The sequence below is a fragment of the Astatotilapia calliptera genome, chromosome 13 (assembly GCF_900246225.1).
Source record: "Astatotilapia calliptera chromosome 13, fAstCal1.2, whole genome shotgun sequence".
Taxonomy (NCBI): domain Eukaryota; kingdom Metazoa; phylum Chordata; class Actinopteri; order Cichliformes; family Cichlidae; genus Astatotilapia; species Astatotilapia calliptera.
Window position 1 is genome coordinate 9,998,429 of NC_039314.1, and position 19,361 is coordinate 10,017,789.

Consider the following 19,361-nt stretch of genomic DNA (forward strand, 5'->3'; position numbering starts at 1 on the left):
CTCTAAATACGGCGCATTTACTGTAAACCTGGACGGCGATAAGTAGCTTACAGGTGTTTGCTGGAAGGGTTCGAGCAACAGGCGGGTGGTGCAGGGCTGCACATGTCAGAGGGAGAGATGGGAATTTTTGGAAAAAATAGACTTCTTGGTATTCGATGTGAGGAGTCTTCTTTTTTGACTTTTTATGTGACATATACTGAAGATTTGCAACTTCTCATCCACAGGAGAATTGTAGCTGAGTATGAGAAGACGATTGCCCAGATGATAGGTGAGTTCACGTAACCATAAGCACGCAAATTTCATTTTAAAGCTGCTATTTTTGTTTCCCGTACTCTTCCACTTTATTTTACTCTTGTTCATTTGCAAACTGATCTGCTATAAGGTCCTTGTGAGGCCTTACCCAGTGCTACTGATCACAGATATTTGAATCTTATTTGAATTTTTTTTCTGTCCTTTGCAAAATTTCGCTTTTCTCTGTGTTTGCTTTCATATTTGAATGACGTGAACTGAATCCTCATGTCAGTGGAGGGGACAGCACTCTCCTTTGCCCGCTCTTGTTCAGCTTCTCTGGACTCATTAAATTTCACCGCAGGCTCACACTCCTGCATTATTCCTGCTCTCACCCACATCTTCCTTTCCACCTTTGAACGTCCCCGAAGATTTGATTTTTTTTTCTTTCACTGCGACCGGCTTTTTCTTTTTCCTACTCTCATTAAAGCACTGTCGCACACAGGAACAGTCTGCCTCTGCTAATGTCTAACACTCGGCTCTGTCACGTGTCTTGCCCTCCCAGCTTGACTTAACACAGTCCCTTCTTTTCTGTTCTGCTCCCATCTTTGCCCCCCTTACTATTTGATAACCCTGACAGGCATGCCAGGTGAGTAACGAGGAATTGTCTTTCATTTGTTTGTGTCAGCTCGCATCTCTCCATCCGTCCATCAGAGAGGGGAGCAGCTGTGCTCAATTTCTTCATCTCATTCAGAGCCATTCATTCATTTGTTTGGTTTTTGGGGGGGGTTTGGCTTTCACCCTGTAGGCTGAGACTAGTTTTTAAAAGAGAGACAGGACTGAATCTAATGAGTTTTAAAAAATGACTTTGTTGTTGTTATTGTTCATGTAAAGTACAATATTATACATATTCAGTCAGATGTAATACACACTGTAAATCTGTACATGAACACGTGCACTTCACCCATGACTGGCGATGGCTGTGAAGTCATTCATGCAGATTTGGTGAGTTAACCGAGTTGCTCATCGATGGGAAATGAAAGGGATATTTGTAGGCTGAAATAGTGTAGGCACATTGATATTTAACACTGAAAGGTCTTGAGGCCACTCTGATGTTTCTCCTCTGTTTTTCTTTTCTCATTGTTCAGCTTTTTGTGTTTTGCATGCTACACTGGTTTATCAGAAATCCTCATATAGTGCAGTAAAACATCTTGTTGAATCATACTACCACAAATACATTTAGATATATTGTGAAAAATGTCAGAGAAGTCTTTTGTGTGTGTGTGTTTGTGTGCTGATTGGGGTCTTTTAACAGTATTTTTACCCATAACAGCAGTTTCTTCACCTAGTAGACTCTTTATCTGCATCCTCTCTATGTGTGTCCATCAGAGGATGACCAGAAAGAGAAATCTCTTTCCCATCACACCATCCAGCAGCTCATCATGGAGAAGGACCAGGCACTGGCCGACCTTAACTCTGTGGAGAAGTCTCTTGCCGATCTCTTCCGTCGTTATGAGAAGATGAAAGATGTGCTGGAGGGCTTTCGCAAAGTAACACAATTTATTCCCAGGTTTTTATCAATATGAACATCTCGGTTGGTCATCTCAGATTTTTTTTACTTGCCCCCTTGTGTCACCCACATACAGAATGAAGAGGTATTGAAGAAATGCGCTCAGGAGTATCTTTCAAGGGTTCGCAAGGAGGAACAGCGATATCAAGCCCTGAAAATTCATGCAGAGGAGAAACTAGACCGGTGAGTCTGTGCATATTCTTATTATGTCACATTTTCTGCAATAACTGTGTTATTTTCGCCACCACACTATCTACACTGTATCTACACTGTAAATGTAGTACAGTAATGCAGTGTCTTATGTGAATGCAAGTAAATGCTGGTGCTTTTTAAAGCTGCTAATTTTTTCACTATGTGCATTTCAGTTTTTCTTACTTCCTGAGCACAAAAGCTCATGAACAATATAAATTTTTGACTTCAAATACTTTGGTTTAAATGCTTATTTCAGTTCTTTGTAGTCATATTTTATTTATTTATTTTTTCTCGATATGTGATGTGATTTCTAGCGTTTGTGGGACTGAGAACAGTGTTGAAGTTTAGCTAGCAGTGAGTCTCCATAACATTGGTACTTTCCTGTACCAAAAACTGTTCTTTAAGTGTACAGCATAACTTATTGTCTGAGCTGAATTATGTTTGTATATGAGTCAGTGTAATTGGAAACAAGTCTAGCTAGCTAGCTAGCAATGAGTCTAGCTAACATTGCTAGCTGAAGCTAAACCAGTATTTACAGTGGCTCGTATCGAAACATATTTCTATAGATTACATATGATCCATATTAACTCTTTGTTGACTTTTATTTGCTTTTTAGATTTTATAGGCTTTTGTGAGTTGCGAAGAGGTGATTTCTTGTATCATTTGTGTGCCTCCAGGGCCAACGCAGAGATAGCTCAGGTGCGGGCCAAGGCCAAGCAGGAGCAAGCTGCCTCTCAGGCCAGTCTGAGGAAGGAGCAGATGAAGGTGGACTCTCTGGAACGCACTTTAGAGCAGAAGGTCAGTTTTAGGATATAAGAAGATATTAAATTAAAATTTTCTAAAGTTATCCAAGTGTATAATTTTTTGTTGCTAACTGTTTTACAGAATAAAGAGATCGAGGAGTTAACAAAGATCTGTGATGAACTAATTGCTAAGATGGGGAAGAGTTAGCAGGCCACATCACAATGAAGCCAAGCAGAAAATGAAGAGAAGCACTCCTTCTCAAATTGATGGACCTCTAAGACCAAAGTGGTCTTGGGGTTGTATTTCCTACTGACCATGTGTATACATCATCCACAGGATTGGCTTCCTCCTAATTACTCTGTATATTTTTGATGTTTCAGTGTATCGTACTGTATCAGGGGGTCTGCTTTCAAGTTTTATCATATCACTAATGAGTATGCCTGTGTGCGCGAGTGCGTGTATGATAATGAGAAAGTGCAAGCATTGTTTATGGGTTAAATTATCTATTATGATGTTGCCATGACAGCCACTGAGGGAGAAGACTGTTTACCCACTCCTGTTATTGTCTCCTCTTAATAAAGAGAAAGATAGACTTTGAAGGTGAGAACCAGATTGTTAGAGTTATCCATAAAATGGTGATGCACCACTAAGAGAATACAAGCGATCACTATAGATTCTTGCATGTGAGAGATAAAGAAGAACTTGTAATGTTAATGTTTGTATATACTGTAGGAAACAACAAGACTTGTGCATTTTTGATAGTTATTCTGTTGTCTTCAGCCACTCCCCTCACATAACATTGTAGATATTTGTCATACTTGTCATAGCTTTTTTGATGAAATTGTGGAACTTTATTTTTGGGATTTTATTTTGATAAAAAGCAAACTAATTGTGACTGTGTTCAGTTGTGACCAGAAGTAATTTAATTTTGGATGAACCTGTCCTAGTCCTGCAATGGTTGTTTGTCACACTGAGGAATAACTTCTCTGCACAGCTACTGTACAGCATCTGCTTACAAAGTGCAATAAAAGATGGCAATACAGCATGCTGAGTTTAATTTGGTTCTTTTTTCTCATTTCCCCCCCATTTTTACATCTTTTATATTCCTCTATGTGATATCCACCCATCTTAATAGTACCATGTTGTACCCCTTCTTTCCCTTTAGAGATTTTGGCCCATATTGACATGACAACATCACACAGTTGCCTCAGATTTGGTGGCTGCACATCCATGATGTGCTTCCAATAACACCACATCCCAAAGGTGCCCTACTGATTTAGATCTAGTGACTGGAGGCCATTTAGGGACAAATGGCACATTATCATGTTGGGAACAGGAGAAGAAGTTTACACTGTGCTCATAAACATGGTCATAAACATGATCTACATGGTAAGCGTGAAGTAGTCAGGCTTGAGTGTTTAGTAAGGTGGTAGGTAAGCAGACACAGCAGAGATTTTGGATTCCCAGTGAGCTCTGTTATACGTGAAACATAAACCAAACCTCCCCCAAATTAACTAAAAAAACAAAAAGCACATGGAATAGGACTAGCCCCCAATCATAATGTCATGCATACAGTGCCCTGCAATTAACACTATTAGAATATGCTGCATGCAAACATATCCAACCCTTTTCACTATAGTGAACTTCAATTCAAATCATGTACACTTTACAAATTTACTTTCAAATTCAAAAGAATTAGTTGAATGACTTGTTGTAATGCTTAAGAATAAATCAGATTGAATACTCACAGATTTGATAACTGTGGACCCCATAGTTATCAAATCTGAGACACAGTATCAATCATGTTGATTACAACTTTCCAGAAAGTTGAGAAAATACTTAAATTAGTAAAGCAGGGAAGAGGTGAAAGATGCACAACATTGTTTTAGCCTCTTAACCATTTAGAGGCAGTCCACCAAATTATAAAGCAATTAAGTAAGTAGTAGCATTCAGCAGACACATAACAATCACAATGCTACTCCATGCACGCTGGACAAGAAGCAAGCTGGTAAGAGAGCTGCTTTTATATCAAGCTTCTCCAGTTTATACAAACCCTCGCTTTGTGCAGGCTCATCACAGGGCATCATTTTTTTTTATTTTAATTTTGCTAAACTTTAGTTTTTCCTCCTAACTTCTGGCAATCTGCTCACTTTGTTCTTCTCTCAGTCGTCACTCTCTTCACGCTCCTCTTTTGCACCTAAAATCACATATAAACATATTATATTTATCAATAAATTGCCATAAAAATAATTTAAGTTAAATGATTCTAATTGCAGGCTGGGGATGTGTGTTTGATGACGTCACTTTGACTTATTACCTTGACTTTAACTGCATCCACTGTCCATACGTCCATTGTGTTTCATTTTGCTGTGTCTCCTTCTCTTCCTGTCTCTGTCTTTGTGTTGTAATCCAAAAGGTCAAAGTAAAAGTGAAACCGAATTTATAACCTCAATAACGTTTAGAACTACACTCAAACTGAATGTGGGGTGCTGCTGGCCATGTACAGGAACATCCATCTAAGTTGCTCTCACCTGGATCTGAAGCTGTACTGTAATCAAACACAGAAGCCTAATTCGACCAGAATAGGCAACTTTAACGAAACTAGACAGTAAATATCGGCTCCTTGCCTGGCAACTAGTGATAGTGCCAGCAGACTAAGAAAGCTAAAATTAGCTAATAATCTCTGGTGAGCTAGCTGATGTTAGCTAATGTTTTGGGTGCTATTTAGAGAGCAAATATATACAAACAGGCACTTTTTAAAGTCACATCAGTGACCCTGTGTTATCAGAAGAAGTTTCCCTTTTGCTTTCTAATGTTTCAGTAACCTGTGTTTTGAGCATACTTGTGTCAGGAAATTATCTCTTCATCTTCTTCTTTCTGCTGCAGCACCACAAATCTTCTCTAATAATGATAAGTCACTGCTAGTGAAGCACACAGATGATGTAAAAAAAAAAAAAAGAATAATAACATGTAATGCTATTGCTACTGTTATGGTTATTTTTAGTGGTGCTTGAGCACTCCTGAAATGGGTTTAAACTTACCAATGGTGGCCATTCTCATATGATCTATGGACTCAACAGGGCACTTTCAACCAAATAAGTTTCGCTCACAGGATATTTTCTCATTTTTGGACCATTCTCTGTAAACTCTGGGGACGGCCGTGTGGGTGATCTACAATTTCTGAAATGCTCAGACCCGACAAATATGGCAGGAGCAGTCATGCTCTGGTCAAAGTCACTTAAATCAACTTTCTTTTGATGCTCATTTGTAACTGCAACAGCTTTTTCCTCACATGAGAAATGCGAGTTTAGACCAGGCAAAAAAAAAAAAAAAAAAAGTATTATGATGAAATACACTTGCACAGCACTTCTTGTTTTTGAAACTTTTAATTTTTCAAAGATGTAAAATGAGGGATACATATAACTCAGGGTTTGTTTTTGCAATCAGTAAAAGGTATGTGAAGACATGTTGATTAACTATGCTTTGATTAAATAAAATAGACAAATTTGGGTTCTGCAATAACACGAAATCCCAAAAATAGAGAAGGGGAAAACCATTAGAACTTAAAAACAACCAACAAGAAACATCACAGGGTGGAATAACGAGCACACCAGGAAGTGATAAGAACTGCAGGGCACAACACAGGTCTGAGACTGGGGTAAGTAAACCTGAATACTAAACACACGAGACAAGTGGTTGACGACTTAAAACAGTTAGTAACTTAACAGGAACAACTAACCTAAGGATTAAGGTTAACCACAACACAAGGGAAGTGGAAATTATGACGAAACCTTAAACACTAAACTGAGTGAAACCAATGAATCTTGTTTAAAGAAAAATTATGCAAAGCTCCAAACACTGTGCGAAGGAAGAACAACTCAACAAAAGATAAATCAATCTACACCAGTAACCAGAAATAAATACAAAGGAATATATGATGGGGGAAAACTAAACTGCGGACAGAAGGCATTTGAGTTGTCCAAAATTTAGTCAAGCTTGAAGGTGCTGATTTTGGAGCAAAGGCTTTTTTTATTGTTCAACACCCTCTTAAATCCATGGTGAAAACTCACCTAATTGTGGGCAGTGGTGCAGGTGTCCCAGCAGTTTCCACTGTATGACAGTCTCAAACCTTCGTTGTTCTTCAGTTGTTCATGAACATCCTTCTTCTTATCTGAGGGTGACAGTTTGGGGCTTCTTCCAGACTTTGACAAAGTGAAAATACATCCAAAAAAAATTTGATACAATTGTTTGAACTGATTATCTTGGAAGATTATCTTAGAAATGGCTCCAAGAGACCTTCAAAGGTTGTCTAGATCTGCAATTCTCCTTCTTAGATCTTCACTTGGACTTTCCCACTGTTCTGAGTATTGGTCAGTCTAATGAGTGCTGTGAACCAAATCCTTGCTTTGCTGGCAAAGATGAACTACCACTCTTCACTCTGGCACAGCTGGCTGCCGGCAGAGCCCGCGGGCACACCATTGCAGCCCCCCCTGGCTTCTTCTCTGTGGCTGCTGGGTGACCCCTCGTCTGGGGCTCTCCACAGCTCTTACCGGGAGGGTGGCAAGGATGCACCTCCGATGGTCCTCCTTGGGCTCTCGCACTCTGGGTCCTCTGGATGTCTGGGGCCTGGATCTCCTCCATGCGCGCTTCATGCCCTGGGGGACAGGCCTATGGCTCCCTACACCCTCTAGCAGATCATTACATGGAGAAACCTTTTGAATACAAGCACGCTCATCCACACAGGTGTGCACGCAGGTGTACACACAGGTGTTCACTGTTCTGACACAAACTACACCTTTCTTGGCTGCTACCTCAAAGCACATTGAGCGCTGTCAGTCCTGCGTGTTGCACAACAACGTTCATTATTTAGTATTTACTGTTATTTACACTTAGCTGGATTAATGCAATGGTGTTGTGTTTATTATGTCGCTTTTTTGCTTGTTTTCTCTTGATCCGGGAGATTTTTTTCTCTTTTTGTTGTTGCCCCTACCCAACACCTGCCATACGTAAGTACTTTGGCACGACAACCAGCAGGGACAAGAAAGCAAAGAGCCAAACTCAGGATGGGTGTGGCCTCAGCAAACTGTTAATGCGAGAGAGTCAGAATGAAATCCATTATGTGTCCTCTGTCCATCCAGGCTGCAGAAGCAACTGTTGTTGTTTAAGACAGAGTGGTGGGCCCCAGTTGAGGGGCTAGTAATCTCCTGGCTAGTACAGGAAGGAATATCAGCTCATCTGATAGCTCAGATTAAGCTCAGGGGGCTTTAGGAGCAAACAACCTGCTTTTCATTGTGTAGTCGGGACAAGTGAGGACCATCAGCGCCATGAGAGCTGTCCACTATTGTCTGCTGCTTCTGTTTTCCCTGGTCCTGCTAGCAACCACCTGTAAGAACTTTTTCTTCTTTATGCACCTCTGTTTGCTGGTTAACTGTTTGTCCATCTTTCATTTCATCTCGCCTCCTTTCAGATACTGTACGTTTCAACCCTTGCATTATAAATAATAGTTTGTGTTTAGCGTTTAGTGTATTTAATGTGTTCCTGAAGAGTAAGACCGTGTTAAACAAATAACTAAAATGAATGGCTCCACTGTACATTCTGACTTAAGGAGCGTAGATGCTGGACATGATGGACCTACAGTTATTTCTTGGGAAAAACCTGACATGTTTCATAACTTCAGTAGGATCATTAAACATTAAGTCCTTTTACTGACCTTATACTTTATTTATGTCATGTTCACTAATTGCTGTCTGCAGTGATTCTGATGGGTTTCGTGTCGCTTCAGTCCATCACTCTCCACTATACACCCAAGAAGCACGCACTCCCTGCAAATAATCTCTTAATAGGCCTGGAGGCTAATACTTACAGCATGTGTGTAGAGCGACAATGCCGCGGGGATAGATTGGGGCCAACTGCAAACAACAGAAAGTATTTATATACCAACTCAGTATACGTGAGAGCACATGTGCAGAAAACGGGCCGATTATGCAATTTCTTTGTTTCACACGTGCTTTTGTAGCTTCGCTGTTTATTTGTGGTTAGGTTTTGGTAAGTTATTAGATAATTTAGCTGGTTTCATTTAAAAAAATGCCACATCTTGTTGTATATATGGAAAAAACTTCTCTTTTTAATATCTGTTTCTATCAAAACTTAATGATGACAGACCTATCCGGAGTTGAAGGAGGTTATTTTGATGGCCAGTACAGGAGATATGCTGCTGCATATGTTTGAAGCTTTTGGTGACTCCAGTTCTGATCCTCTTAGGAAGCAGCCTTAAGTTTGTCTGGAATTTAGGAGATGGATGGAGAGTTTCAAAAGGAAGCCTTTAAGTATTTCAAAGGTCAGTTAGTTTTCAAATAACAGCTCCCTCCTCGGGAGAGCTTTAGAAAGATATTTAAGTGTTTTATGTGCTGAAGTGGGCTCTGAGGCATTAGCTAAAGTTTAGAAAGATGTATTTTTTTTAAATGTGTGGGCACTGGTGAAACACTTTGGTTGATTTGGGAAAATTCATATGAAGGAAGTTAATTAATTTGTGCTGTTTCTCTTCATATTCCCTCTGGACCCAGGGAAAGTCACACATTTATAAGCCCTTCATGCACTTGCCAACCTATAGATCCTGTGTAAATATGAATTAGAAATATCTAAGCTTCGGACACTTGTTGGCACTATCCCATGCAATCATCTTCAGTTATCTAAAGCAAACATTTGTGTCCTATGCTGTAGAGGTTTTTCACCCTGACAAGATATGCATGTACAGCTGACTCTTTCTTATATAGTAGCGCTCTGTTCCCTTTCAGGTGAGACTATACGATGTTATACATGCATGGGCTCCAATAACGATGACTGCAACCGACAAGGCTCCAAAGCTTGTCCTGGCTACTCTGATGCCTGTGCTGTAGTGGTGGGCCATGACAGTGAGTCCAACAGTGACAGCGTAGTAGCCTTTCTTTTTACTAGTTTAATTCCAACCTTCCACCAAAAAACTCCATTTGTTTCTCTTGTATATGTGCGTGTGTGTCTTTTTTGTGTGTTAAATAGACGACAGCCTGCTCTCTGTAGACACATCTCGGGCAGCAGGGGGTCTGAGGCTTTTAAGGGAATGAAGAGATTTGCTACTCCTACTCAATGAATGTCCTTAATTAGGACACCATGTGTTCATGGCACCAAGACAGATTTACCAAATCTCAGCCAGCAGATCTTTTTTTAAAAATTTTTTTGGCTGTAGATATGATATTTTTATTTTAATATTTTATAATCAATAAAAATCATTTGGACTAAATTCTTAAAAGGTGGTAGGTTTAGCATTAAACCTGCAACTTGTAATATTTCAGCTGGGAGTTGTTTACTCTAATGCTGTGTTTAAACCTGCATTAAGTGTTTCAATGGTCTGCTGTGATGAAAACAACAACAACAAAGAAATCGCTGAAAGCAAGACTAGCCAGGAGAGTTTCTTAAAGCAACAATTTAGCATCGACTTATATTGATTGGACGATGGCGGACAGCTTCTAAATGAGAGTAACTGGCTTCATTTTCTGTTTGTTAGGTGGCGTGATGAAGTCATGCTCTTACAAGTCCTTCTGCAGCCAGGCCAACAGTCAGGGCTACAGGGCACCAGGTGTCAGAGTTCACTGCTGCTACAGCAATGACTGCAACGTAACAAGCTTCGCCAACCAGCTGCCTGGACTTACCTACTTACTGCTGTTTTCTTCCATTTTCCCACTGCTTTTTTAAGTAGACGACTCAATCAAGCCCGCATGTATCCGACTGCCAAATAACACTGCCAAATTCCATATTCCATGCCATCCTTGTTACCATTTCACTTTGATTTACCTTATTTATCTGCTAGATATGACTGTGTGGATTATATTCACCGTGTTCCACTGAATCTATTAAAAAGTACTCAAGTGAATGTGTCTTTCAATGGATTTCACTAAGCCAATAAGTAGATCCTAAGGGAAGTGCTGAAATAACAGGCAGATATATATATATTTTTCCTGCATTGAAGGGGAAGAAATAGCATTTGAATTTTGAATTTCTCATGTTACTCATCCTGGTTCCATGCAAACCCTATAATTTTTTGAAAGTGCAGGAAAAAAAGAACTAGAGTAAGTTTTTACCAATCATCTGTCAAGGTATTACTCCGTGCATCTTTCAGGCTTCACATACCAATACAACCATGAATGTCAATGTAGTGTGTCACGTACAAATGCAGCACTAAGAGTTCACGCCACTGGTGTGTTGTTATATTATTAGCCTTACCTCTCAATCTCATGGCTGAGCTGTGTGAAATATGATGAAAGAATGCTACTCACACACTGAAAAGCCATATAATCCTTTTATATGGTGGTGGCCAGATGTGTTGCTCTGATGAGGTTAATCCATGTTAGAGAAAGGAAGTCTGGCCACACTTTAACAGTGGATGGTGAACAGGTAGATGCTATATAATAACTATCTGTGCTGTCAATTGTGTCATTGCTTTTAATTTTATTACCAGCTTCTTTCCAATTTCATTGTGATGTACATTAAACTGGGCTGTTGATATCTTTATGTATTTTATTTCGATCATTTATTTTAATATAGTTCCTGTGTCTTTCTTTCTTTTTTTTACATTTAAAAAATACAATTTAATCCTCTTTGAAAAAGGGGATTCTTATCCTTTCTGTGTGGTGTATATACTATGTTGTAAATAAATATATATTCAACTACTGAGTGGTGCAAATGTCAAATGTAAAGATACATTTATCTTGCAGTAATTCTATAACTACAACCATTAAAAGAAATCTTTTGTGAAAGTCGCTGGGTTAACGTCGTTTTTCTGTTCCCAAATATCAAAACAGAATGAAAACTATCTTCTTTAATCAAGTTGATTTATGTTTTTGTGTTTTTCTAAAAATCCTGCTGATTTCAGCGTCAGACTGAATAACTTAACCTGATTGCTGTGTTTTTGCCTTCATATATTTTTTAAAAGGGTTATTAACTGGCTGGCTTAAGCTCTGTTTCTGACACAACGCTGGTCAAATAATGGATTGTTTGTTGTGAAGCACCTTTTTACTCACTTGCACACTCAAAGGGCTTCCTACAGCAAGTCTCATTCATCCAATCAAACACAAACACTCACTTTCATACAGCCCTTTTATTCATGCCTGAGCACTTTCTAACATTTGTGCACACACTTGCACTCCGATGGATACATCAGAGGTAACTCTGGGTTCAGTATCATGCCCTCGGATGCTTCGGCATGCAAAATGGAAGGGTCGGGACTGAGCCACTGACCTTCTGGTTGGTACACCTGAGCCACAGCTGCCATCATTATTCTTCCATTATTATAACATCACTGACTGTCAATCTCACGCACAGTACCCGAGGAGAAATATGACTTCCTTTTTCAAAGAGCAAAAATGTATTAAACATATGACTGTGTTAATACTGAGAGATCTTTTATTTGACCAAGACTTATTTTGTACAGGAATAACACTCCAGCACTCCAAGGTTCTATGTGAATTTGGCACTAATGCACCATTTACGTGAGGTATTGCATTTAAATGTGTGCTGACACATTTAAATGCACCAAATATTTGCAAACCAAACAGTTGGACACAACAGCTGCTGTAAGATTGATGCTAACACTCTGCATTATGTTCATACGTGGAGAAGCTATAACACTGAAATCTGTTGGACTGATGATTCCCGCTGGTTATAGCAGAGCTTGTTGAAATATAAAGAAACTTCTTGTGTGTTAATATGAATGCTCGTTTATTTCCTAGCTTTGACCACACAGTGAGGGTCACTAGGAGGACAACATGATATAAATCTCTGTATTCATTTGTGTGTGTGCTCACCATAAGTTCCTGCTCTGGTACTTCTCAGTTTCTCCACTGTGGGGCAGTCTGGCCACACTTGTGACTGCAGCCGAAGCCATCGAATATTATTGCAGTTCATATTGACCAACCACGCCTCATGGGTACTGCTGAATCAATAGTGATAATAATTATACTGTTTTATTGCTGTCTGATGGGGACTGTGCTTTATTTAAATGTGAAAACACCCCAAACCCCCCTCACGCTTCCTGCTTTCAAAGACTCACTCTCTTTTTCCGTTATGTTTTTTTCTCTCGTGATGTCCTGCTGCTCTCTCCTTTGACAGGTAGGTGTGAGAGTGTGAACGGATTGCCCCGGTGGGGGATAGACACTGACCCCAAACCGTGAGTCTCCAGGACTGCTCAGCCATAGCATGTTTTGGGTATTCACGTCCACAGAAGGCTAAAAGAGCGGCCCCACGTCAGCCCCCATCAGCTTCATTTGAAAGGCCTCTTTCACCTTAATTAGGATGGGAGGTGAGGGTTTGCCTAAACATGGAGGGCCGATGGAGGGTCAAGAGGTCACGGTGCAGGCGGGCTGGGTGTCCAGTGTTTGTCTTTTCGGACTCATAGTTCACTTCAGAGTGTTCAACATTGTTAAAGTCATGCTTGCAAGTTCGTATCTCGGTTGCACGACTGCCATGACTGAAATGTCACCTGCACTTTTCTCCAACAGACATATTCTAGGAGAGAGTTTCTAATTTGATGGAGGATTTGAAAGTGCAATCATGGACAAAGCCCCCGCTGAATAGGAGTGTCTCCGGACAATAACACCATGCCCTATTCCCCACATGTGTGAGTTAAAACTGAAGGTCATTGCCATGGTAACTTTGCTGTTTAAATTGGAGTATGTTTAATCCCAATCCTCTGGCACCTGAAGACATTATCACTGCAAATCCCGCTGTCAGTCATCAAAAGGATGAGCCGGCTGCCCTTTAAGGGAGGCTGTGCGAAAGTAACAAGGCTGAAGAAAAGTCGTGTCTACAGTGGTTTCTAAAGTAAACCAGACAGGTTTCACTCCTTGAGAATGCCACCAAATGTCCCACATACTGACATATCCGTGATTATTATTATATTTTTTTTGGATGTGTGGGTTTGTGTGTGTTCTGTCTTTTTGTTAGAGGTTTTATCAACGGTGTGAGTGTGTTTTGATTCGACTATGCCTTGGAAAAAACTGACATCTTCCAAGGAAACTCATCTGCTGTCACACATATCATGCTTCAGTATTTTTGCTCTAAGTCTGCCTGTTATGGTTATGGTCTTGTGATATTTATTAGGCTGTTATGCTGATTGTATGACCTGTAATGTTGGCAGAAAGTAGCAAAACTCATTAAGTTGGAGAATGCAAATCGTTTTTTATTTTTTAAAGGTATCGTTGTAGCAAAAATGTGTTTTTCAGTAATGATCTGTTTTTTTCCAGCATGCAAATAGCTTGTTGGATAAATTAGGTTGATGACATCAGGCAGATGGTCTGGTTAGAGGCTCCTCCCAATCAGTGAAATGAACTTATGAACCACTGGTGGAATCCAGGTCCTGTCCGCATAATCAAACCTGTTCATCTAGGACAGAAAAGGCTTTTCTTTTTTATTATTTGTTCCAGGATAGATTAGACTGTCTTGGGAACACTGAATTTTGGATGCAAGCCACCCAAATAGCTATAACAGAGATAGCAAAACAAAGAGGTGTGTCGAGGCCAGCAATCTAGCTTTAAATCATTGATCAGTCACTGTCAGAGTAATGACGGTCAAAATCACTTACGTGGTAGACACGATGACCAGGGGTTTTGAAAAACAAGCAAACACATCCCAGATGAAAGCGTACACTCTGCTTAACATCAAATGCTTGTGCTTTTTGTGGAGAGAGCAACAAAAGCACTCAGGGGGAATGACAATGGGTGAGACGATGACTGTGTTTACAAGTGCCCAAGCCCTGGCTGGTTGGCCCGGGTTCACCCAGCGGTCACTGGTTCTGAGGTCTCTGGGTCTCTGGTCTTTTTGAAAAAGATCCGTGAAGCAGAATTAAAGTGATCTACCTCCGGACTCTGGACAGAGGACCATAAGGTCTCCTGGTCTATGAAACAGGGAGAGGAACGATACAGAGGGAGTGAAAGGGGGAGAGTGGGGTGACTGAAGAGGGAGCCAAATAAAAGAGGAGAGGAATTATGTGTAATGAGTGTGTTCCCCTGCCAAAGCTACTTTGAAATGTGACTAAATAGCCCACCTTCCGTGAGGCTGGTCTACGGCTTACGGGCAGCGAAGCCGCCCACTGAGAGAACCTGAAGCTGACACATTATTGCAAAGACTCAGGCAGTGTACAGCTTAGACGTTTGGATAATATTTTGCATTATAAAGCTTTTCAAGAAACATAAAGCCAAAACGATTTGCATGGACGTAATGTGCTTGAGATGAAAAATAGTAAGTCTTTCCATTAAAGTTAATCCCTACTGCCTAAATTTCCTCCAGACGAAAGAACTAGTTTCTCTGTTTTTGCCTTAAAGTTTCTACGGTAATTAACTTACATGCTCAAGCATTGCCTTTTATTACATCTACCATACTGGGAAGATGTGTATGATAATTGTTCCAACCTCTAAAGGAGTATTTTAATTGAAAGAAAAGCAGGCTGTTTTGAAATCATGAGCAATTTTCATGAAATATAAGCATTTTTTCTGCCTCATAAACAACAGATTTCAGATTTCACAGCTGTTCATTAGTGGATGCATCCCATTTAATATGCTTTGAGATAAAACATATACAGAATCGCCACTATATGTCCTCTGTAGTTTTTATATCCTGTCTTTGTCTTCTTATATGAGGAGACACTGTTCGCACTGCTTGTGTTTCAGCTATAGCTGCGTTACAAGCTGACTTATTTGTGTTATCCCCCACAGAATGAGCAAAGCAGCAGGATTATATGGAGCGAGGGTTCCTATGATGAGCTTTTTGTAGAATTAACACAGCTCTGCTATTTTTGTCTTTACAGGAGGAACAAGATCCAGACTCTGAGTTTTTAGTTTCTTTTCCTTTTTACTGGGAAATTTTAAAACTATGACAATTTATCATGAACAATTTACATAATGCAAAGAGTGTCAATTATATCATGGAGAGTTCTGGAGAAGGACTATATAACTGTGTTGAATGAGCAGAGAGGGAAAAGGGTAACAAAAGAGAAGACAGGAAAGCAGACCTTGGAGCCAAAACCAAATCACATCAGTAATCGGTGCGACCCGGGGTGAGGGCAGACTCAGTCAGCCGTACCATGCAACTAGGATAATTAGTTTTGGAAAGGAATATCAACTGATATAATTGAACACTCCCCACTAATGAAGATCCTCTGTGTTGTCGCTATTGAGGCGCTAATTGACGGGAGAGGAATGGATGGGATGGGTGCAGGTTGGGGGGTGAAGGGCTGTGCAGGATATGATGGTGGACGTGCTGTCAACGCTGGCAACCAGAAGTTTTTAGGTTTGCTGATCTCTATTAGACAGGTTTTATTTAGTAGTGGGTGACTCACTATCTGCTTTCGCTCACATAAAGGTCTGTTAGTGTGTGCATGGCGGGCTAACTGTTTACTGTGTCTCCTCTTAAGGCTTGCATGGGGATGAAAGAACATGCCACAGCATTTAGACTGTTTAGAGCGGTAGAGAAAAAGGTGGTTTCTTAAAAAAAAATATTCACAGGAGGCCGCCGGTTGAAGGCGGTGGGAGCATAGGGGTTGCACAGGTCGTGTTGGGAGTTTCGATTGAGGGAAGCAGAGGGTCGAGGATTTGTGGAGGGAGGGCGGCGAGGAGGGGTCGTGGCGAAATCAGTTCAGGGAGTAATAGGAAAGCAAATTGGTTTTGACAAGTTTGGGGAACTGGAAGTAATGCCGTCTTTTTAAAGGGGAGTTGAGGGAATATCCAGCAAACCTATGAGATAATCAGGGGTACTATTCAAAAAGCGGGTGAGCGGAAGGACTCAATCCAGAACACAGGGCCTGCTGATGACCCTGAAGGGACAGAGGAACCGGGTCAGGATTCATGCACGGCCAACAGGGGGCGACAGGTGGAAAGCAGAGTGATATATTTATGAAAAAGGGAAAGGTATGTCAAGACAGTCACAGTTTTTGTTTAAAATTTTCAAAACGCATAAATTTTTACTTCTTTTCAGTCACAAATAACGAAATAATTAAAAGTTTGATGACTGAGGACCCCGTTCAATGTTTTTATTGGATAGAAGACATACAGTGAATAGAATAGAATAGAATAGAATAGAATAGCCTTTATTGTCATTGTACAGAGTACAACGAAATTGGAGTGCCACTCCCTTGGTGCAAGTTTCAATAATAAATATAAATGTAAAATATAAAAAGTACAAAAAAAACAATCGTAAGTACTCAAACAATAGTATGTACAATATATACAGGATAGCAGCATTAATATAATGACAGTATGAATAGCAGCATAATATAATGACAGTGACGGTATGGAATAGGTTCAATTGTTTTTGTGCTTATTTACTACGGTGATAGCTCTGGGAAAGAAGCTATCCCTGAATCTGTTTGTCCTGGTTTTATGTGACCTGTACCGTCGGCCTGACGGTAATAGTTCAAACAGTTGGTTGCTGGGGTGAGAGTAGTCCTTGATGATATTGCCAGCTCTGCTGAGGTACCGAGAGTTTGCAGTGACCTCCAGGCTGGGCAGAGAGCAGCCAGTGATCTTCTGGGCTGTGTTGATGACCCTCTGCAGTACTTTCCTGTCTGCAGCTGAGCACCCTGCATACCATGTTGTTATGCCGTACGTTAGGATGCTCTCTATGGTGGCTCTGTAAAATGTCACCAGCAGCCTCTCCTCCAGGTTGTTCCTCCTGAGCACTCTCAGAAAGTGGAGACGCTGCTGGGCCTTTTTAACCACCGCTGTAGTATTTGCAGTCCAGGAGAGGTCATCAGATATCTGCACGCCCAGAAACCTCATGGAGTGTACCCTCTCCACACAGCTCCCGTGAATGTAAAGTGGGGCCGGGTCTGCTCTGCCCTTCCTGAAGTCCAAGATAAGTTCTTTAGTTTTCGTGGTGTTCAGTTGGAGGTTGTTAACTGAACACCACTCAGTCAGTCTGTTGACCTCATCTCTGTAGTCCGACTCATCCCCCCTTGAGATGAGTCCAACCACTGTGGTGTCATCCGCGAACTTTATGATGGTGTTTGAGAGATGGGTAGGGGAGCAGTCGGATGTGTAGAGCGTAAACAGGAGGGGACTCAAAACACATCCTTGTGGAGACCCGGTGCTGAGTGTGATGGTGCTGGACCGGTGGGGGCCGAGTCTGACAGACTGTGGTCTATTTGTCAGGAAGTCCTTGATCCAGAGGCAGATGGGGGTGGAGAGTCCCAGGTGAGACAGTTTCTGGACCAGGATCTCCGGGATGATATGATTGAATGCTGAGCTGAAGTCCAGAAAGAGCATTCTCACATAGCTTCCTCGGTGCTCCAGGTGACTCAGCGCAGTGTGGAGCGCTATGGTGATAGCGTCCTCGGTGGAACGATTTGTCCTGTAGGCAAATTGGTGGGGGTCCAGAGTGGGAGGCAGACCGGCCCTGATGTGCTGACAGACCAGTCTCTCAAAGCACTTCATCACTACAGGCGTAAGTGCAACAGGCCTGTAGTCATTTGGGCTGGCCACAGTGACTGAAAGAAGCCGTGTACCAATGACTAGATGTCCCAGAAATACAGATGCAGCCATAATAAATCAAAGGAGCCAATGAAATCAGTTTGCGGGCTGCATCTAATTTGTAAGTGATGGTGATGGGGAATAAGATTTTACCATAAAATCTACATAAAAACATACACATAACCACTGTGAACCCATTAATTTATGTTTTAAAGTCTTGATTATAGTTTTGGGTCCCCATCCCATGTTTTCCTGGAGTCAGATGTTATCAGTTTCCATTAAAGGCACTAAAACTAAATCACAAAGTAAAATATAAGAAATAACATCACTCACTGAGAAAAGGCAAAAACATCCTGTATGGAACACAGCTAACCATATCATTGGTCAGGTAACTGCATTAAGAATACTTTGAAAGGACCAACACTTTGAACATGCTCAAGAGGTTGCTCTCAGTGACTCAGATTACCTGAGGTGACACCAGCTGCCTCCTATCAAAGGTTAGCGCACATAGGACATGCGGCCACATACTCCCGGACATCCTGAGAGAGAGAAGGCCACCAAAACAACCTTTGTAAAAAGGTGACAGTTCGATTCCTACCCGGATGGCAGGTAAACCGCGCGGTGTGTGCCCAGTAGATAACCTTACCCCTGACCGCCGAGGGAACATACAATCTACCTTCTGGACCAGTTCCGGGGTCGGGCTCTTGTTGCTGAGCACCCTTTCTATCTCCCAGGTGAGGGTCCCCACAATTCACGAGGCCGGCAGAATGGGCTTCTCCTTCTCCTCAGGGTCTGTGTCTGGCGCGAACTGGCGTGACAAGGCGTCAGGTTTCGTGTTCCGGGACCCGGGCCTGTAGGTAATGGTTAGGCTAAACCGTGCAAAAAACAATGCCCACCTGGGCTGTCGGGCGTTCAGGCGCTTAGCCGCTTGGAGGTAGGCAAGGTTCTTGTGGTCCGTCCAAACGACAACAGGATGTTCGCTCCCCTCCAGCCAATGCCGCCACTCCTCCAGCGCCAACTTGATGGCAAGAAGCTCCCGGTCGCCCACGTCACAATTCCTTTCGGCCTGAGAGAGACAACGGGAGAAAAAGGCACAGGGGTGTAATTTACCTTCCTTGCACTGAGAGAGAACCGCC

General features: G+C 41.4%; 1 protein-coding gene across 2 annotated transcripts in view; it reads left to right on the top strand.

Annotated features, from left to right (window-relative positions):
- Positions 1-3,779, top strand: part of tacc2 (transforming, acidic coiled-coil containing protein 2) — a 47,433-nt gene extending 43,654 nt beyond the window's left edge. Inside the window, exons 20-25 of one of the 2 annotated variants that reach the window (XM_026191111.1) lie at positions 225-268; positions 869-877; positions 1,618-1,778; positions 1,875-1,981; positions 2,668-2,788; positions 2,876-3,779. In XM_026191111.1, the coding sequence (XP_026046896.1) occupies positions 225-268; positions 869-877; positions 1,618-1,778; positions 1,875-1,981; positions 2,668-2,788; positions 2,876-2,941 (508 nt within the window). In that variant the 3' untranslated portion in view covers positions 2,942-3,779. The remainder of the gene's footprint in view (positions 1-224; positions 269-868; positions 878-1,617; positions 1,779-1,874; positions 1,982-2,667; positions 2,789-2,875) is intronic. The other variant, XM_026191112.1, reaches the window with a different exon arrangement.
- Positions 3,780-19,361: the final 15,582 nt, after the last annotated feature.